Here is a 22,700-nt window from a genome sequence, read left to right on the forward strand (position 1 = left end):
TAATCTTTTAGTCTACATTTGCTGGCATATTGCATACTCAAACACCGCTTTGAGGGTTTAACAAGGCTGCCGAGAATAGGCCCAGGCCCTATTAAATAGAAAAACTACGGGCCCTAAGAGAATTTAAATTTCAAATAAAGTGGTGCCTTCACGTTGGTATATTCAGTTTTCCGGGCCCTAGGCAAAGTCTTATAACTGGGCCCTAATTTAGCATTTCATTTTTCTCCTTAAATGAATGTAATAAACCTACTTTTCGAATCAGGGTCCTCCGAAAGTGCGGGCATTATAGGCAATTGTCTATATTGCCTAGTCCAGTGTTTCTAAAACTGTGTCCTTTATTTTAATGCTTTTTATTTGTTGTATACAGTTAGAAGGCGAACACATACTATCTTGAGTATAAATTATCTTCCATTTTCGTGGGAGCTTATACATTTTCAGTTTCGTCTAAAATTTAATTCAATTTTTCGCGAGTCCTGCTGCACAATTTTATTTTAATAATTAAATCCGGGGGTTTTTCACTACAAAAAAAAACTAAACACAGATTTGCGCCCCCCATTAGGGGTTCCGCTGATTTTTTCAATTACAAAAGGGTTCCGACATTCAAGAAGTTTGGGAACCACTGGCCTAGTCGATAACGAGGCTTTCATATATATACCAAGGATACTGTATACACTCTTTTTCGCGGTATTTTCCAGGGCGCGTCCACGTTTGATTTTCCCCTTTCAGCCCCGTCCGCCATTACTGGAACCCAAAGAGTGGATGCTAGACTCCCCGGTGGGGGCAGATGCAATGGAAGACGAGCGGGAGGCAAGTAAGGGGGTAAAATAAAGGTGCGAAAAAGAGTGTATAGGAAGTAGACGCTAAATCGAAACTTCGTCCGTTAACACGCGCTATGCCTTGTTTTTGACGTAGCTAGCGCTATTTATCCCTACCTTCTGTTACACCTGGCGGCAGATATGTGAGGTTAACGGTAATAGTTAGTGTAGGGAGCTGTTGGCTCGCGTGGCATGCAGGGCTTGCCACCACCCTCCTACGCATTGTAACCCGGCCACCTGAATTAAAAGTCTTCAAAAGTGGTGCCTTGGGTATTAACCTATATCTGATTAAATACGTTAATCCACCGTAAATATGGAAGTTCACACTTCCTTTAAGCATGGAAATAACTAAGTAATGTTATGACGATAATGTATTTTTTTTCTTTTTGTACATGCTCGATTAGTAAGCTACCCCTATTAAAAAATCAAATCAGCTCGGTATCTCATTGGTTCCCTCAAACTAACGTCATCCAACGCGATTGAAATAAACATAAATTAATGCTTGGTTATGATGACCGAACTAACGCATAAATTTCAAAACTCGCGGAACCAGTTAGCGGAATTCAATGCGAAGCGTCTTTCCCCTTAAAATATAAATCACCTTTATACCGTGAGGTGCCTATACGTCTCTCGGAAGAGAAACTGAAACTGTGCCCATTAGTTTGACCTTTCCTTAACCTTTCTTCGGCAACCTACATCACGCAGACTTTAAATTCAACCCCGTCCGCTACTCGATTACGGAGTACCTTTCACTGGGTTATCTAACCCTTCATTTACCTCTCGAGAGAGTCCTAATGGGTGCTCTCCTTAAAAGGTCACGGAAAAAGGGGTCACAGTGGTTCGCTGTCTTGGGTAATCCCGATTCCCCCCCCCCTTAAAAAATGCTCCTTTACGATTTCGTGGTTCATTAAAAAAATATATATCACAGAATATCTATCTTATAAGCCAAAAAACTTTCCCGGCGAAGGAATGAAAAGTAAAGGAGGCAAGTTCTTTCTGTTGAGTGTTTCTCGTGTACGCAGCCCCGGGAAACGGGATAAGACTGTTTCGCTGTCTGTTGGCGTAATTTATCTTGATCAAGTTCCATCCTAGTTTTAATTGGTTGCTGCGCCGTGTACAGTTCTTTTTCTCTTTTTTTCTATTGTTTATGGGGTGGTTATCTTGAATTATTAAGGTTTTTTGGTACTTAGCGTGTTTTTTGTTTTTAAATTATCTTTTTGGTTTTGAAAGAGATATCCTAGGTGCTGTTTTCCCAGAGAAGTAAGAGACTCTAAGTGCTATTCTCAATGCCTTGCTTCCATTTCTTCGACTTAAATCGACGTATTGTCTGATGAACGGCAAGTATCCCAGCCAAAAATTTCAATTCCTTGTAGGAAAAATAGGATTAATTTGGTGGGGTAGGTACATTTGTTCGAATTTCATTCGTCCGAACCACCGAAATAACAAATGTTTCAATTGTTCGAATTGGACAACTTGTTTGTTTCATTCGTCCGAATCGGTAGCATCACTTGTCCGAATTCTGTCGCTAAATTAGTATTTCGTATTGCTGTTTTTTTGGTCCGGATTTTTTTAGTGCAGGAATAAAAGATAAAAAACTACATTGTAAATATCGTTGTTTGTTAGTAGGTGGGAATTGTGTTGAATGTTGTGGATATTTTAGGTTAGGTTAGGTTAGGTTCACGTTAATGTTACTATTTTCTTATATTAACAATATTTAAAAGAAAAACAACCAATTCCTAATGTTCGAAAAAACGGACAAACGATTATTCGAACAAATGAAATTCGCCAGTAAAGTTAACATAAATCACCAACCAAAGTTGTGATACATTTTTCGGGCAAATGAAATACGTTTTCGGACATACGATCCTGTTTTCCAGCATTCGGACATTTGTACCACCGTTCGGACGAATGAAATTCGAACAAATGTACCCAAATCAATTTGGTTAATTTATAGGATTGTCCAGGAAACATTTAATTGCTTATTGGTTGTTCACATATTACGTAGCGTAAAAAAACCTACCTTTTTATATTAGCTCCACCCAGTGGGGTAGCTAACATGCGTGGAACCCGGTGCGGATATCATGGTGCGCTACTTACTAGTCAAAACGTGTAAAAAAGTTTTTCCGAATTCCTCTAGTTTGTGTAAGTTTTTATTTTTTTCACGGTCGGGTGTCACCCCCCAAACAGCCCCAAACAGGTATCACCCCTAGATACGACACTAGCGCCACCCCCTAAATTACTTCTTAAACCTTTTAAAAATGAGACTATTTGTTTATTGTTTTATCTCTAGAAAACTAATCAAACTATTTTAAATGAGAGAAATTGGAAAAGCAAAATAGTAGCTCTTCTCGTAAATGCGAGTTCATCAAGCGGCAAATTCTATCGAGCTCTATTTAAGTACACGCATCGCCTAATAGATTCGCTTTTATTTGAGCATTTTCGAAAACGTCTGCCATAGATCCGGGCTCGATTCCCGTCCGGCACGAATGTATAGGTCATTCTAAAATATAGTTAGGTGGTTTCTTTTCGCCTGTCCGAGGACAAAAAGTGTAAACTTTTTACCCTAAAACGTTTTATTCGCCTGTTCTCGGGGTAAGATTTACCCTGTCCCGAATTTTGTTCGCTTGTTCCAGAGCTCAAACGTTACTTTTTTTACTCTTCCTCGAAAGGAGGTGTAGAGGGAGTAATCTAGCTTATATATAAAATTAATCTGCTTAAATTTCGTTTCACGAAAACATGACGGGCTTTGAACATGTTCACATATGGCAAGCTTTTAATAACGAAAATCCAATTGTTAAATGCTATTTATTTAGCTCCTAGGCCAAAAAACAAAACGTTTTTCTTTTTATGAAACCATATTTTACACATATAAATAGCTATACCAACAATTCCCAAGTGCAATTTATCACGTCAAAAGACGGGGATGGAAATTAGCTTTTATTTGACTCGATTTTCTCTTCATTTTCATCAGCAAAACGCCCTCCGATTCTGAACGCTATTTCAATAACTTAGGTGCATTTACTTCTGCTACAATGCAATAGAACCGGGTTCGATTCCTGTCCGGCACGAGTGTGATCTTTTCCACCCAAGATTAAATTTATGTTTCGATTTGGCCTTGACAATAGGACGTCTTCAAGGTCAAAAAAAATATCTATCAACAACGCAACACAAACACCCTCAACTTAACACGAGTACACCCAAGGCGATTCTTAGATCAGATCATGTAATAGACCTTTCTATAAAACCCTAGCTAAACATGCCAAACACTTTCACAAAGACAACATAGCGCTACTTCAGTAGGACTTGCAAACTTAGGGATGCACCGATATATCGGTAACCGATATATCGGCCGATATATCGGCTATTTTTTCAAATATCGGTATCGGCCAATATCGGCTTAAGCGAGGCCGATATTAGCCGATACTTCTGGTATTAGAAAAATATTTTCAGGAAAAACTTTAAAAAAAGGCGATACTCAACTAACTAATTAATGGAAAACATCTATTGCCACAACCTTACATTTCCTTTTAAAAAGGCCAGTTGATCGCTGTTGTAGGAAATAATTATTCGCGTCCAAAACGGTCAGGAATCATAAGTGGTTTTTAGACTCCAAAAGCCATAGATCATATCATTTTTTAACAGGTGGTTACGAGAGTAAACAAAAAAGCATAATATTGTGATAGGTAACTTTGTTAATATCGGCCGATATATCGGCTGTACCCATATCGGTGCATCCCTAAAACTTATTTATTCTTTGGTTTCAAAAATTCGGCTTACGTCCATTCCTATTTGATTTGTATTTTCTGAAGTGTCACCCATAAAGTCGATTTTCAAAATATAGTAATTCCATAACTGAACTATTTACAAAATCAATGGGATATATTTAATTAACTATTTATAATGGTTTGTATAAAACTATAACCGTTAAATGAGTAGGATTTTTATCAAACATCCACTATTTATCCAGACAACTAGGTTGGCAGGTTTGCCAGAGAATCCTTTTTGAGCCTCCCTGGTTCATGAAAAATCGGGCCAAGCCTCTCTATACACAAAAAAAATAACCGCATAAGTAGTATTTTATAGAATGGTCTATTGGAGCGGTAATAAAAGTTGCTTTTTCTGTATAGTCTCTGAACACAATGATAACACTCTGCCCCGGGTTGCGAACTGCGAACACCGTTCTAACACACACTAAAAATACGCTAAGCTTAAAAATAATAATCAACATTAAATATTTATTGATCATTTTGAAATTTACGCAATTAACATTTTTAAAATGGATGAATATAACACGCGTAGGAACCTTTAGGAATTCATCAGAAAATAGGCGAAATTCAAAATTCCCGCCGCCGATTTATCGGAAAGTCGTGCTAGTATAGAGGTCGGCGGAACGAATAAATTAACCGGCAAAATTTCGATTAACCATAAAAAGTTGGGTTTATTGTTTTTTATGAACATTTCATACGAATAAACAACGATTTAACATGCAAAAATAATCGGTTTTTTTCGTATATTTTTTGTATAATTTGCGGTTATGAATAAAAATAAATAATTGGATAATTTCTTATTCAAACGTCGATCTCTATGCTAGTATCTTTCCGCCATGTGATAGATATTTTGCCTTTCTTAACCTGCAACTGAATACAGCTTGTCACTCATTAATAGTGTTCGTGATAGATGTCAACAGAATAAACGACGGTTCATGATATGCAAACTTTTAATTTAAAATCATATTTACAGGAGACGAACAGGAATCAAACTGACGCCTTTTTGAGATTTACAAAGGTTTTTATACAGAATTTAAAAAATGTAATATTGATTAAGAAATGCTAATATCTGATTGATAAGCGTTAAAAACAATTATGATATAAGACAAACAAGAAGTCGCGTACGCCCAAACATCCCGCCCACCTTAAAATGTGAATTTTGAAGTTAAGGCTCCAACGGAAGTTGACACAGTTTGGTGACCGGTCGTTGCAATTCCCTGTCCGTAGTCTTGACCGTGACGACGCGAACAAGTTGATCGGCCCCTGGATGGATTTTAATGATTCTGGCCATCTTCCATTTGGTTGGCGGTAACTCCTCCTTAAGTAGTACCAAATCTCCAATTTCTAGATTGCGAGTACTCTTCGTCCATTTTGGACGTTGTTGGAGTCGTGACAGGTACTCGGCTTGCCAACGTCGCCAAAAGTGTTGTAATATCTGTTGTCCGAGCTGCCATCGGGAGAGACGGTTGATGTTGGTTGAAGTGAAATCGGGTTCTGGTATGGACGTCAAGGAGTCCCCAATCAGAAAATGTCCTGGTGTCAAGACTGCTAAGTCGGCTGGATCTGATGTCATTGGAGTCAGGGGACGGGAGTTTAGACATGCTTCTACTTGACATAGTAGTGTCTGCATCTCTTCGAACGTCAGTCGTGTCTCCCCGATGACTCTCTTCAGGTGATATTTCACTGATTTCACGCCCGCTTCCCAGAGGCCACCAAAATGCGGAGCTGCCGGGGGGTTGAAATGCCAGATGGTTCCTTCGTCGCTCATCCATTGCGCTATGGTCTGGTCTTTGGTGTTAGTTGAGACAATTCGTATAAATTCCTTAAGTTCCTTGTTGGCTCCAACGAAGTTCGTCCCGCAATCGCTATAGACGTCGGTGCATTTGCCTCGACGGGAGACGAAACGTTTGAAGGCTGCCAAGAATGCAGCAGTAGTCATGTCGCTGACCAGTTCGAGGTGCAGTGCACGGGTCGAGAAACAGGCGAATATGGCGATATAGCCTTTGAATGATCGGCATCCTCGTCCCTTCATGACTTTCAGATTGAACGGACCGGCGTAGTCGACTCCACTTTTGAGGAACGCTCGTCCGGGGTTGACTCTAGGAGCTGGTAGATTGCCCATAAGTTGAGTGATGGTTTTTGCCTGTTGTCGGACACATCTCAAACACCTTCGGAAATGAAAGCGAACAGCATCACGAAGCCCCATGATCCAGAACTTCGATTGTAAGGACGCCATCATTAGTTGCGGCCCTCCATGTAGTGTTTTGGCATGTTCGTTGTTGATGATGAGATCAGTGAATGTACTTTTTCGAGGCAGGATGACTGGGTGAATTTGATCGATTGAGATTTTCGCATGTCGGATTCGTCCGCCAACTCTAAGGACACCGGCTGCGTCCAAGAATGGTGTCAGCCCCAGAATTTTGCTTTTTGTTGGTAGAGGTTTTTTATCTTCCAGATGTCGGATTTCTGCTCCGAAGTGAGCCGATTGAGTGACTTTTATCCAATGATTGAATGCGCGATCGTTCTCTTCCTTCGTTAACGGGCCCAGTTCTCTTGATTCCGGCAAGGTTCGGCTGTTGCGAAGATAACGTTGAATGTACCCGGTAACGTGAAGGAGCTTCGTTAATGATGAATATCGTTCTAAGAGACTGGTATCGCTCTTGGAATGCACAGCGATGACTGGTTTGATTCGCTCCTCAATTCTGCATTCGGGATACTCTTTAATGGGTGATTCATCGGTGTTGATTGGTTCAGTTTGTAGCCAGTTTGGACCATGCCACCATAGAGGGTGCGTTAGAAGTTCCTTGGCGTCAATGCCACGTGAGGCACAATCCGCGGGGTTGAGTTTACCCGAAACGTGATGCCACTGGATAACGGGTCGTATGTTTTGAACTTCTGACACCCGGTTTGCGATGAATGTCTTCCATCGTTGAGGATGTGAGGCCAGCCAGGACAGTACGATGCGACTGTCGCTCCATCCATGAACTTCTGATATGGTGCTTCGTAGAGACTGTTGTACGAGCGTGATAAGTCGTGCGAGAAGGACTGTAGCGCATAGTTCTAGTCTAGGTAACGTAATTTGTCGAAGAGGAGAAATTCTGGTCTTGGCGACGATCAATTGAACCGAGACCAGTCCGGCTTCATCAATAGTTTTCAAATAAACCGCCGCCGCATACGCCTTTTCCGACGCATCGCAGAAGCCATGTAAGCTCAAGTTTGAGGCTTGAGGTTGACTGATGAAGCGCTGGATTCGGATATCTTCAATGCCGGTTAGATCTTTTCGGAAGGTATGCCATTTGTGAACGATCGTCGATGGTAACTCTTCATCCCAGGTAACCTTGATTTGCCACATCTCTTGCAGCAGGATTTTCGCTCGGATCAGGATTGGAGACAAGAGACCTAAGGGATCGAAAACCTTGGCGGTATCAGACAGGATGGTGCGTTTAGTAACGACTTCTCTGGAATTCGGTGATGTAAGAACAAATGAGAGGACGTCTATTGCCGGTTTCCATTGTAGGCCCAAGGTTGGGATTGATTCGGCGTTGTTGATATTTAAGGGAACCAGGATTTCCCTCTGCTCCAAAGGTATTATTTCCATGACGCCTGGATCGTTTGACGCCCATTTCCGCAATGGAAGTCCTGCTTCGCTCGTGGCTTGACTGAGCTGTTGTTGTAGTTTTATGGCGCTGATTGTATTGGTTGCGCCTGAAAGGAGATCGTCCATGTAGAAATCGTCCTTGAGGACTTGAGAAGCCAACGGATACTTGGACTCTACGTCTTTAGATAACTGTTGTAAGACCTTAGTAGCCAAATAGGGTGCTGACGCTGTCCCGTATGTCACCGTACGTAGTTGATAATCTTCGATCGGATCTTCCTTTCGATGTCTCCATAGTATTCGTTGGTAGCGGAGGTCTTCGTTGTGAATTAAGATTTGGCGATACATTTTCTCGATATCGGCCATTAGTGCGACTGCGTGGCTTCGAAATCTGATGAGTAGGTTTACGAGATCTGACTGTAGTTTTGGACCTACGAGGAGGATGTTGTTCAAAGAGACTCCGTTGGAGGTTTTAGAGGACCCGTCAAATACGACTCTTAGTTTTGTTGTCGAACTTGATTCCTTGAAGACTGCATGGTGCGGTAAATAGTAGGTGTTATCTGCGAGTCTGCTTTCAGTGGAAACGAGCTCCATGTGACGCAACTGGATATATTCTTCCATGAATCTTCGGTATTTCTCGTAGTTCAACGGATTAGCTTCTAAACGGCGTTCGACGTATTTGAATCTTCGTAATGCTATACTCCTAGATTCACCGAGCGGCTCGGGACCCTCCTTGATTGGAAGTCTGACAACGAACCGTCCACTAGCGTTTCGGCTGAATGTGTCTTCAAATTTCTGTTCGCACTGGATCTCGGTAGATGTGAAATTGGACTGATCTGCTAGTTCTTCGATTTCCCAGAACCTGGCAAGTTGGGTTTCAAGCTGGCAATTATGAACTTTAATTGACGATGTGGTACTGTTCCGGTCTTGGGTTCCGGTGGTACCCGCTACCACCCAACCAAAGACGGTCTTGAACGCTCCAGGTACTCCAGATCTTCCCATTAGTTTACCATCTCGAATGAGGTCTAGGAAAACGTTTGCTCCAAGCAGTATATCGACTGAGCCTGGAATGTTGAACGTTGGATCTGCAAGTTGTAGTTGCTTGATGCGCGACCAGTTACGAGTATTGATGGCAAAATTCGGAAGCCTTTCCGTGACGTCTTTAAGGATCAGGACTTCAATTGTTGCCTTGAAGGTGGGATCGCTACTGGAACTGATGGACAGCGTTGCGCCTCCTCTAGATTGGCTGAGACTGGTCGCACCAATTCCACCTATCGTCAGGGTCTGATGAGTTCGTCTGACTTGTAACTTTTGCATGAACTGTTCGGAAATAAAACTCGCTTGCGAGCCAGAGTCGATCAGCGCTCTACTTGGCCAGATGGAACCGTTACCACCCCGGACCTGAATGATTGCTGTCGGCAGTAGAACTTGAGAAGGCTCGATATGCTGGCGGGATACATGTGCAAGGACTTCGCTTCTCGAGTTTTCACGGGACGTGGAGTTCATCTCTTGCGAATCTTGATGCAAAAGAGTGTTATGCCTCGCCTTGCATTTTCGACAATTACCGGATTTGCAGTCGTGGCTGACGTGATCGTTTCTTAGGCAGTTGAAGCAAAGCGAGTGCGATTTGACTAAATTCCATCGAACTTCATGCGTAGCCTTCAGCAAGGATGGGCATTTGAATGTGGGGTGCGAGTCAGTGCAGATCGAGCATGCGTTGTCTCGTATGGAACCGTGATGTGATACCGGATATTTCCTGGGAAATGGCGTTGATGCTTGCTTGCTTCTGGTTTCTCTCGATGTGGATTGGGAAGCGGCCAAGGCTCGAGCTCTCTGTTCGAGAAACGTGGTTAATTCCTCATACGTAGGTCTCGTAGTACCTGTCAGCGATAGCTCCCATTGTCTTCTAGACTCGTTATCGAGTTTTTCTCCAATTACATAAATGAGTATGGCATTCCAGTGTTGGACGGGTTCTTGCAGAACTTTCAGAGAGCGAATACACTCTGCCGTCGTGTCAATCAAGCGTCTTAGCGAAGCTGCTGATTCGTCTCTGACAGAAGCTTGATTAAGTAGCCGTTTGATGTGAGCGTTAACGATCTCTCGAGTGTTGTTGAACCGATTGAGAAGAATATCCCATGCCTCGCCGTAGTTTCCATCCGTGACTGGGATCGCGTGGATAAGCATAGCTGCCTCACCGCGTAGAGATGTTTTGAGGTACTGAAACTTCTGGGCACTTGATAGAGTTCCATTGTTATGAACCGTGGCTGTAAAGAGGTCATGGAACGGGAACCAGTCTATGTAGTTTCCTCCGAAGACTGGAAGCTCTAGTTTCGGTAGCTTAATATCAGCTGTCGGTAGACTACTTGGTACGGTTGGCACTTGAATATTGAGCGTGTCGAAGAATATAACTATGTTTTCCATACGGGTGACGAGAGCATTGTACTCTGCTTCGTGCGCATTGAAGTCATCTACTGGGCAGTTGGTACTGATGTACTGTTGAACTGTTTCCAAATCGGCGGCTAATGCATCGGCTTTCTTTTTGTACGTTGCCACTGCGACTGGTGTGATGGGCATGGTGGCATGATTCGTGATGACCGCCTCGAACCTGGTAATCTGACCCTTGATCGATCGTCTGCGAGCTGTATGATGATCCATACCGATTGATAATGGAAGTTACGCACTTGAATCGGACTCTGAATGGTGACACTACTTCCCACGAAGACTGGATACTGGTAACGGCAAGGAATTGGAAACCTCAACTAATTACCGCGACTGTATCCGGCTCGACGGACCAAAAATATGTTCGTGATAGATGTCAACAGAATAAACGACGGTTCATGATATGCAAACTTTTAATTTAAAATCATATTTACAGGAGACGAACAGGAATCAAACTGACGCCTTTTTGAGATTTACAAAGGTTTTTATACAGAATTTAAAAAATGTAATATTGATTAAGAAATGCTAATATCTGATTGATAAGCGTTAAAAACAATTATGATATAAGACAAACAAGAAGTCGCGTACGCCCAAACAAATAGGTAGCACTTTTCCGTCTTAAATTAGCTTCGACTCTTCCTTTAATAAACCACATATCGACAGGGACACGAGTTCATTTCTTTTTCTCCATAATTATCAAGTTTTTGGTTTTGTTTTTAACATCTATTCGTATATACCAGTCTGGCAAAATTTAATGGCGACCATTATCCCTATTTTCGTTATCTACCTTCGGAGAGAAAGTCGGGGAAAAAACACGGATTTTCTCGAGGGCTTCAACCGGATATTACTATTCCCTGTGAAACGCCGCCAGCGCCACCACCTTAAATTTAAATTAGATATTAGCGGGATATTTTAATATAGAGGCTTAGCGCCTATAAGTAAACGCGTACATTACCCGCGTAGAAACGTACGTATCTATCGTTAATGTAAGAATATTTATTTTATCGGGCTGTCGGTTTCTAGACGTGGACGTACGCGTTTATGAATCGAAAAAAACACCGTAATTATTAGTGTCTATTAAAACTTTTAAACGTTACGCAGCTGCCCTAACGTATCGCGACATTTGCTCAAATTTGAACGTGGCCTTATGATGAACGTATTGTACAAACTGTACCTAACACCCACCTTTCGGCGAACTATCGAGTCTCTAAGCCTCGGGTTGATTTTAGCGATTAACACTTGGAGGATAAAATGGATCGCGTTTTTGAGGCTTAACAGTTAATTAGTTAATTTAGAAGGATATGCAAATGAGGCGTCCGCTCTGTTTCCTCTCAGCCGGTTTTGTATCGGCGCTTCTAATATATTCCGCAGTACCGTAGTTGATGGTTTAATATGGGCGGTGAAGTTAATGGTATACGCTAGCCAGGGATTGTATGGGTGTTTTCTCCTCTTATGGCGCTTTCTTCAGGTGTGACCCAGTTTTCGGGAGTCCGGCCTAGCTTTGATTGCGCGCTGATGTATAAGGAGACAGGCTCTGACATCGTGTGGGATGCTTTTCTTAATGGACTTATTATTCTGCGCGCGCCAACCAAATTCCGCGTACATGCTCGGCGATGTTCCGCTCATTAAAATTGCTACGACCAGATTGTTTGCTACTAACGAGGGGGTACTCACTTTAGTTATTAGCAGCACCAATCGAACGGAAAATCACCGATAAGGAAATCACTGAACAATTGTCAGGAATCACTGGAAATTACAGATGTAGCTGAAAATAACAGAACTAATGTCACAAATCACCAAACAAATATTGAAAATAAGTGGAAATCACAGAACTAATGTCACAAATCACCAAACAAATATTGAAAATAAGTGGAAATCACAGAACAAACGTTAGAAATAAATGGGAAATCACAGAACAAATGTTAGAAATTCGTGGAAATCACAGAACAAATGTTAGAAATAATTGGAAATCACAGAACAAATGTTAGAAATAAGTGGAAATCACAGAACAAATGTTAGAAATAAGTGGAAATCACAGAACAAATGTTAGAAATACGTGGAAATCACAGAACAAATGTTAGCAATAAGTGGAAATTACAAAGCAAATGTTAGAAATAAGTGGAAATCACAGAACAAATGTTAGAAATAAATGGGAAATCACAGAACAAATGTTAGAAATAAATGGAAATCACAAAGCAAATGTTAGAAATAAGTGGAAATCACAGAACAAATGTTAGAAATAAGTGGAAATCACAGAACAAATGTTAGAAATAAGTGGAAAGCACAGAACAAATGTTAGAAATAAATGGTAAATCACAGAACAAAAGTTAGAAATAAGTGGTAAATCACAGAACAAATGTTAGAAATAAATGGTAAATCACAGAACAAAAGTTAGAAATAAGTGGTAAATCACAGAACAAATGTTAGCAATAAGTGGAAATCGCAGAACAAATGTTAGCAATAAGTGGAAATCGCAGAACAAATGTTATAAAAGTGGAAATTACAGAACAAATGTTTTAAAAAGTGGAAATCACAGAAATTTGTGATAAAGCTTTGGAAATCACAGAACAAACGTGATAAATAACTGTAAAACAGATACAAACTTGATAAGTCACTGTAAATCACAGAACGAATGGAGAAATATCACTGGAAATCACAGTCAATCATCAAAAATCACTGTAAACAACAGAAAAATGGTCATATAACACAAAACATTGATAAATCATTGTTGGTCAACACGGATCAGAAAAACAGATTGGATAAAATATTGGCGCAACTTGTCGGGCTCATGAATCATGAACGCGTTTGCTGAACAAATTTTGAATGGCGACCAGTTTTTTAACCGATGCTATATCATGCTTATACCTAAAATATAGCTAAAATATATTTAATGTATTAATTCTCATACTGAAAAAATATTAATAATATCGAGCTGTATTTTGAAGTAGTCGAGGAAGTTTTGAAGGCAGCTATCGTCAAGTACCACGGGATTTACAACCTCGAGTTGACAACTGGTCGCAATGGTGCCCTCTAGAAGATACGGAATTACGTTGATTTCGATCCACTGACTGTGTTGACCAACAAACGTAACCAAAAATGTTGTCTAAAAAGATCTGAATTTTCAAAATATAGTCGCGATGAATCGTTTTTCTGTATGGCTCGATTAGTTGCACCTGCTCCCAAAACGCCTAGGCTTCAGCCGTTAAGAAATCCACCTGTCTCAAATCACTGGAATCAAAATATAAAGCTTATATTACGTAGTATGCGCGCCACAAATTTATTCATTTTATTCCACGGAAAAAAAATTGGGGGGAAAATGGTTCCCACCACGAACACGGTTTTCCGATTGTTTTTATTGTTATTTTCACGCATGAGCTTCGTTGTGAAATTTACACGCTGAAGGGGGGACTATTACCAGAGATATTCACCAGAGCTACGTGTAAGAGCTAGAAACGTTACCGACAATTACAGTTGGCCGTAATATCTGTTATTTGCCTGGAATGCGAGCTAGGCGAAATATTTTCGTGATTTCAACTGGTTATCGATTTAAGGTTGAGCACTTTGGAACCGTTGAAGATTTGAGATTATCATTTGCCAACGCTGATAATGTTGGTCTTAGACAATCCTTCGAATAATCATCGAAATAGTTTCGTTTTGATGGGGGTTACTGTAGGGGCGCTGGTATTTCAAATTTGCCCATATTAGACCCCGCGTCACGATTATGGCTTTGCCACACCTCCGTTGATTTGGAAATTGGCTACTCGGTCTGTACCGCCTCACCTCCGCGGTAGTGGATTATGGCACCTAGCAGTTACTTATAGAAACTGCTAAATGATCAACTCTACCATCTTATAGGAGTCTCTTTTAACAAAGTTGACCCTTAACCTGGTCCAAATGTCTAAAACTATCTATTTAATTGGGAATTGTAATATTGGATGTATAGGGCTTAATTAAAAAATAGAGTAGAAAAATCAAAATTTCAAAAACAGTTTTCTCCGGGGCACATTTGACAAATATTTTGAGAAAACATTAGCCGGTCATGTAACTGCGTAGCGATATTTACCTATTCATTAACCATGTTTTCCCGATGAAATGGTATTAGAAAATCATTAAAATTATTATTTTCTCATCCCAAACGTTTTTGAAAATCATTAAAATTACTATTTTCTCATTCCAAACGTTTTTGAAAATCATTAAAATTACTATTTTCTCATCCCAAACGTTTTTGAAAATCAACATGACAAGGCTCAAACAAATAACATTTGGCAAAATGGGTAGATTATTACTATTTCCGTAAGAGGTATACTTTTAATACTGGCTGTATGTTGAAATGAGTTTTGTCCTTTTGTAGATTCAAGCGCGGCTCCAGACAAACATTTTGGGGGCCATCACATCTATTTAGCCCTTTAACGTTTATGTATAGTACGTTTAAGCTATTTTAAATCTGAAATCTTTAATAGTTACTAATTTAATTTTAATGAGAGTTGCCAAGGTTAGTGGGATAACGCTGCTTTTTCCTCCTGTGTAATATTGGATTTTATCATATTTAAGAGGAAATATTTATAAACTCGTCTTTTTTTCGTCGAAAATTGCTTTCAATTAACTTACGCAGTATTCGGATAAACCAGTTGCAAAATATTTTATTTTTTATTATATTCGATTTCAAAGATCGAGCGTATACGTAGAAATAACTAGTTTTTCTCGACTCTTGTTTGGTGTTGCGAAGGATCGGTTTAAAACTGTTTTCGTCGGAATTTGTTTTTTTTTAAACAAACTTTGCATGACGAAGAGTACTTTGGAAAACATTGATTCGTCCAGCTTTTTACAATCGCGGATGTAGGTTAGAACGGGTTATCGAACTGCGGCGACCAAATTGTGGTCAAATCACTCGCCCCGCGTGATTTCGTCTCATTTTTCCGTTGACAAATTTATTTTCGGCTTATTTTGTTGACCAATTAATGACCAATTAAATTTGTAATTGTTTGTACTCCTGTTACGGTTTCCACGGTGATCAATTTATCTAATAAATTATGCACCTTTTGCGTCTTTAAAGGAATTATACCTGGATTTTTTTCCAAAATTATATCAAAATTTGGACAGATCCCAATTAAACTTTGATCAAAAATTAGGATACAAAATGTGTTATATTGGATTCAGTATAATCTCAACTTTTATTGTTCCAATTTTTTTTAATCAAATTACAAAGTACGAAATTCAACTTTATTTTCCGGTTTGATCAAAATAATTTGAAATAAATAAATTTTGAAATTTCCGTTCGGGATAGCCTCTAGTATTTCCGTCAACCCAAGGTTCCAAAATTGTCCGTCAACGGCGCAGCTTAGTGGTTTGTTGCTGAGGTATAGTCCGTTTAATATCCCAATTCAATGGTTTGTTGCTGAGGTATAGTCCCTTTAATATTCCAATTCAATGGTTTGTTGCTGAGGTGTGGTCCCTTTAATACCCTAATTCAATGGTTTGTTGCTGAGGTATAGTCCCTTTAATATTCCAATTCAATGGTTTGTTGCTGAGGTGTAGTCCCTTTAATACCCTAATTCAATGGTTTGTTGCTGAGGTATAGTCCCTTTAATATCCCAATTCAATGGTTTGTTGCTGAGGTATAGTCCCTTTAATATCCTAATTCAATGGTTTGTTGCTGAGGTATAGTCCCTTTAATATCCCAATTCAATGGTCTGTTGCTGAGGTATAGTCCCTTTAATATCCCAATTCAATGGTTTGTTGCTGAGGTATAGTCCCTTTAATATCCCAATTCAATGGTCTGTTGCTGAGGTATAGTCCCTTTAATATCCCAATTCAATGGTTTGTTGCTGAGGTATAGTCCCTTTAATATCCTAATTCAATGGTTTGTTGCTGAGGTATAGTCTCTTTAATATTTCAATTCAATGGTTTGTTGCTGAGGTATAGTCCCTTTAATATCCCAATTCAATGGTCTGTTGCTGAGGTATAGTTCCTTTAATATCCTAATTCAATGGTTTGTTGCTGAGGTATAGTCCCTGTAATATCCCAATTCAATGGTTTGTTGCTGAGGTATAGTCCCTTTAATATCCTAATTCAATGGTTTGTTGCTGAGGTATAGTCCCTTTAATATCCCAATTCAATGGTTTGTTGCTGAGGTAATTCCTAAATCCGAACGGGTTGAAAGTTATGCTCCCTTTAATATCCTAATTCAAAAATAATATAGTTTTTCGTTTTCTTACGAAGAAAGTGAAAATGCGTGATCCAAAATCAGTTCTGATGTGAAAAGATTCTTACGTAAGAAAGGTATGCGGAGAAGAGGCTACACCCTCCGTCTATCTGAGTCTCCCGAGGGCTGCTAACAATGGAAACCATATTAGAATTAAGACGCCATATCATCGCCAACGAATGCAGAAACCTTTTAGAAGGTAATCGCAGACTGTAAGGTTCCCTCGCCTTTAATCGAAGAATCAGGTGAGGTCATCGCCTCCCGCCTATCTTTTATGATGGCCGGTTTTCCTTTTAGAACGAGGCGCTAAATGTAGGCCTCTATAACGTGGCTGCAGTCTCTCTCTCTCTCGACAATGGCTCAAAATCATCTGCCTGGCGCCAATTTTTCTCCCTTTTCTCCACCGTTGGAGAAAACAAGTTTACGAAAGGCGAAATATAGTCCGGCGCTTAAAGGGTGTATGAATTTCGTGTTTATTTCTTGTGGATCAATGAATTTCGTGTTTATTTCTAGTGGATCAATGAATTTCGTGTTTATTTCTAGTGGATCAATGAATTTCGTGTTTATTTCTAGTGGATCAATGAATTTCGTGTTTATTTCTAGTGGATCAATGAATTTCGTGTTTATTTCTAGTGGATCAATGAATTTCGTGTTTATTTCTAGTGGATCAATGAATTTCGTGTTTATTTCTAGTGGATCAATGAATTTCGTGTTTATTTCTAGTGGATCAATGAATTTCGTGTTTATTTCTAGTGGATCAATGAATTTCGTGTTTATTTCTAGTGGATCAATGAATTTCGTGTTTATTTCTAGTGGATCAATGAATTTCGTGTTTATTTCTAGTGGATCAATGAATTTCGTGTTTATTTCTAGTGGATCAATGAATTTCGTGTTTATTTCTAGTGGATCAATGAATTTCGTGTTTATTTCTAGTGGATCAATGAATTTCGTGTTTATTTCTAGTGGATCAATGAATTTCGTGTTTATTTCTAGTGGATCAATGAATTTCGTGTTTATTTCTAGTGGATCAATGAATTTCGTGTTTATTTCTAGTGGATCAATGAATTTCGTGTTTATTTCTAGTGGATCAATGAATTTCGTGTTTATTTCTAGTGGATCAATGAATTTCGTGTTTATTTCTAGTGGATCAATGAATTTCGTGTTTATTTCTAGTGGATCAATGAATTTCGTGTTTATTTCTAGTGGATCAATTAATTTCGTGTTTATTTCTAGTGGATCAATTAATTTCGTGTTTATTTCTAGTGGATCAATTAATTTCGTATTTATTTCTAGTGGATCAATGAATTTCGTGTTTATTTCTAGTGGATCAATTAATTTCGTGTTTATTTCTAGTGGATCAATTAATTTCGTGTTTATTTCTAGTGGATCAATTAATTTCGTATTTATTTCTAGTGGATCAACGAATTTCACATTTATGCCACCATGTTTAACGGAAACTTGGAATTATTGGAGGTAGTTACGTTAAAAGCATGTGGTAGCGAGTGTTAGCAGACGGTTTTTTGACTTATTAATTGAATTGTTAATTTTAATTTAATATTAATTTAATTCTTAATCTTACTTTCATATTAATCTAATTCTTAATCTTACTTTCATATTAATCTAATTCTTAATCTTACTTTCATATTAATCTAATTCTTAATCTTACTTTCATATTAATCTAATTCTTAATCTTACTCTCATATTAATTTAATTCTTGATGTTACTTTAATGTTAATTTAATTTATAATTTTAATTTAATATTAATTTATTTTTTAATTTTAATTTAATATTAATTTATTTTCTAATTTTAATTTAATATAAGTTTAATTCTCAATTTTTATTTAATGTAAGTTTATTTATCAATTTTAATTTAATATAAGTGTAATTCTTAATTTGAATTTAATGTAAGTTACATTCTTAACTTGAATTTAATATAAGTTTAATTCTTAACTTGAATTAAATATAAGTTACATTCTTAATATTACATTCTTATTATTAATTTAATATAAGTTACATTATTAATCATTATAATATGAATTTAATTGTAAAATTACGCTATACAAGTTAAATTCTTAATCATGATAATATTAATTTATTTCTTAAATTACGATATTAAGATTAACCTGAAATCCTACTACAACACGGGGCTCCAAATTCCGAGAACAGACAACGACGAAGCGGAACGAATAGCGCTCTACATATATACTATCTTCTTGTATACCCTGAAAGTCAGTTTTCAGATATCCAAGCAATGGTGTCAACTTGGATTAATAATATGTAACATATTATTAATCCAACGTGTCAACCAACACGAACTTAATGAATTTGGTCCCTTTATCAGAGTGTAATTCTGGCGCCATATATGATGCGGCGGCCAAAACATTCTTGGCAATTTTTTTTTTGATATTTTGCCGGTGATAGACCAACTGCTGAGGAAGGTTTATTCGGGGTATTTATATAAGCTAAAGCGAAGGGTTTGTGATTCCACGACGAATCGTGAATGAAGACGATTCCGGATTTCGTATTTCTTTTTAACTGTGATTTAATTATATTTCGTATCCTCGTATTTATACTTCGTGCCCATTTTTTTTTATTCCAGGGACGAAATATATTTTAAAACTGATCGAGGGACTACTAGCCTAAATTTCTACCTTCCTGTAGATATATTTTTTAATATTCCTAGTTTGGAAATTAGCGTTTTTTATATACGGAATTTTTTGTCTTAAGTTAAATTTTTTCTAAGTGCCACCAGAAGTATATAATATAACTTTAACTTATGTGGCGCCTTGGGTATTGGCTAGCTGATTATTATTATTGTTGAAAAAATTATATTATATATTTTTTTAACAATAATAATAATCAGCTAGGTATCCTTATTTTTTCGCCATAAAACTTATATTGTGGGCTAATTTAAATGAATTTGATTTAAATTCAATTATTTTTAAGTAACTTATGTAAATCACAATCCAGTGGAGGAATAAAACAAACTTGAGAAAACTATAATATTAAATATAAATCAAATTTAATTAAGATTTAGTTTAATTTTAGATTAATTAACCGATATAAGTATTCATCAATTAAACTGGAATATTACCTTAAATTGCTGAAAATACAAAAATTTAATAAAATCAAAAAAAATTGCAATAAAAAAATTGATTGATTTAAATTTTATTAAAAATAAATCCGCTATAAATTAATCGTTGGAAAAACGTCGGTAACTGTGAAATTTTGAGCGAATAACATTATCGGTACAGAGAAATGGATACTTCTCCATAAAAAGACCTACTTCTGATAATACAATTTGTCAAAGTAATTTCATATTAATAAATTTAAGGCTATTTGTGCAAAACATCCACGTTATTAGCAATTAGGCTAGCTTCTGCCAAGGACACTTATTATATAATTATATGTAATTTCTATAAACAGTTTTGGCAAAGTCGCTTTTAAAATTAATTAAGGCACCCTTCTGACTTCCACAACTATTTCTTCATATTAGATCAGACCGTATTCCAATTTATGCCATCTCGTATCATTCTAAATTATAGTCGAGGTATATAATTTTATGGAAGATTTGCCACAAATTGGCTCTGCAGAAAAAAATTATGAAAAAAACGGTACCGTCCTTTGGGTTGAGCCCGTTACTAAAGAAATTTTGTTCGTTGTGATTTCCTAATGGGTTCTTCTGAAACGAAATTATACGGCAAATTATCTTCTTTTCTTTTCAGAGGAACTGTCTCAGATTTTTTAATTGTCTTTAATTATATTTTTCTCGCTTTAAATTGGGAATTCTTCCCCGAGGCATCTTTTTACAAAACGTCTTCAAAACTACGTTTCCTTTATAATTGAAAAAAAAACGAAATTTTTATAAACTCATGCTTAAAAATAAACCAAATTTTAAGTCTCGAGGTTTTTATTTAAATAAATAATAAATTTAATTTACATATTATTTATTTTAATTTATTACTTTATTTTAATTTATTACTTGGTTTTAATTTATTACTTTATTTTAATTTATTGCTTTATTTTCATTTATTACTTTATTTTCATTTATTACTTTATTTTCATTTATTACTTTATTTATGACTTTATTTTCATTTATTACTTTATTTTCATTTATGACTTTATTTTAATTTATTACTTTATTTTCATTTATTACTTTATTTTCATTTATTACTTTATTTTCATTTATTACTTTATTTTCATTTATTACTTTACTTTAATTTATTACTTTGTTTTAATTTATTACTTTGTTTTAATTTATTACTTTACTTTAATTTATTACTTTATTTTCATTTATTACTTTATTTTCATTTATTACTTTATTTTCATTTATTACTTTATTTTCATTTATTACTTTATTTTCATTTATTACTTTATTTTTATTTATTACTTTATTTTCATTTATGACTTTATTTTCATTTATTACTTTATTTTCATTTATTACTTTATTTTCATTTATTACTTTATTTTCATTTATTACTTTATTTTCATTAATTTTTAACTATTTCTTGCCTTTTACCTTTGGCTAATGTATAACTATTTGCATGCATTGGTAATTTAAACCCAAAATTTAAATTAATTTGACTGAATTTAAATAATCCACGTCGTTGTGGCCCCTTTAACCGTCCACGGGCCAAAACACGGAAGTACCGAAGAAACTGCGAAATTCTTTAAAAGCCTATTTCTTTTCTAGCCCCGTAACTAAGGCGCGTATTCTTCTACCAGAACTCGCTTGGCCAAAACGTGGACCTCCCGTCTCCGTCCGCGATGGCTTATATTTCAACCCAACGAATTGTATATTTAGTGGAGCAACACCTTAAAAGAATAAAACTGCCATTTGCTGATTTTGTTTCTCCGCCAGGGCCTCTTCGCTGGTTCTTGAAACGCCCTTATTTTTAGCCCATCTAGACCCGGTCAAGACTGTATTTTCTATAATTCCATGTCCGGAATCCAAACCTCTACTTGGAATGCTTCTCCTGCCGTATCGCGTATGGTAAGATCACTATGATGGCTTTGGCCCCGCCTACGAGAGTACAAATCCCCTCTGCGCGCGCTCCCCTCTCACGTTGTTGTTTGGTAAGTGACGTCAAAAAAACCGTCAGCCACATCGAGACTAAAATCTGCCGCGATAAGCATTCCAAGTAGAGCTATGGATTCCTGTCCATGTATAACCCTTGGATTATTGTAAGGGCGTTTTATTTTTGGTTTCACTTACAAAATAACGGGCAATGCCGTTAATAAAAAAAAGCTTAAAAGGAATATTATATTTTGTGAGAATACCAAGAATATATTCAGGATAGCAGAGAATATGCAACCGCAACTATTGCAGGGTTACCACAAAATTTTGAGATTCAAATTCCCTGACTATTCCCTGTTTTCCCTGACCATTTTAAGAGATTTTCCCTGAATTTTCAAGTTCAAATTTTTATTTTATATTTGACTTTTATCAGAAGTTAATAAATTTTAATGAACTTATATTTCAGTAAAAAGGTTATTGCAATGTTGACAAAATTAGCCAAACTTTCAAGGAAATAAATGATAATCAAAATTTGTCATAGATCTGGTCTAAAAATAACCTTAAAAAAGTGCCAAGATAAAATTTAATTCCCTGACTTTTCCCTGACTTTTTACAAATTCTAAAAATTCCCTGACTTTTTAGGTCCATTCTTAAATTCCCTGACTTTTCCATGATTTCCCTGTTTTCCCTGACGTGTGTCAACCCTGTATTGCCTCTGTTTACATGATTCCCGGAAGAAATTCTCCGCCTACCCGGGGAAAGAGCCAGAGTGTCTTCCCCCCATTAAAGGGGCGGGGTTTTTCTTCCAGGAATCAAGAAGCCCAATCTCCGTTCATCCGAATACATTCGCGGGGATACTTATTCA

General features: G+C 37.3%; 2 protein-coding genes across 2 annotated transcripts in view; one reads left to right on the top strand and one right to left on the bottom strand.

Annotated features, from left to right (window-relative positions):
• RhoGEF64C (Rho guanine nucleotide exchange factor at 64C) overlaps positions 1-22,700 on the top strand; it is a 145,942-nt gene that overhangs the window by 54,022 nt on the left and 69,220 nt on the right. The window lies entirely within an intron of this gene.
• LOC149925114 (uncharacterized) lies at positions 5,748-10,832 on the bottom strand. The gene has a single exon (XM_090161698.1). It carries the CDS (start codon positions 10,830-10,832, stop codon positions 5,748-5,750), a length of 5,085 nt encoding a protein of 1,694 aa, XP_090017824.1.

This window comes from Leiobunum rupestre, chromosome 10 (assembly GCF_980474605.1).
Source record: "Leiobunum rupestre chromosome 10, qqLeiRupe1.1.hap1, whole genome shotgun sequence".
NCBI lineage: Eukaryota > Metazoa > Arthropoda > Arachnida > Opiliones > Sclerosomatidae > Leiobunum > Leiobunum rupestre.

Bases quoted from the DNA above. Each gene is read 5' to 3' on its own strand.
- LOC149925114 (XM_090161698.1), bottom strand. From the start codon at position 10,832: ATGGATCATCATACAGCTCGCAGACGATCGATCAAGGGTCAGATTACC.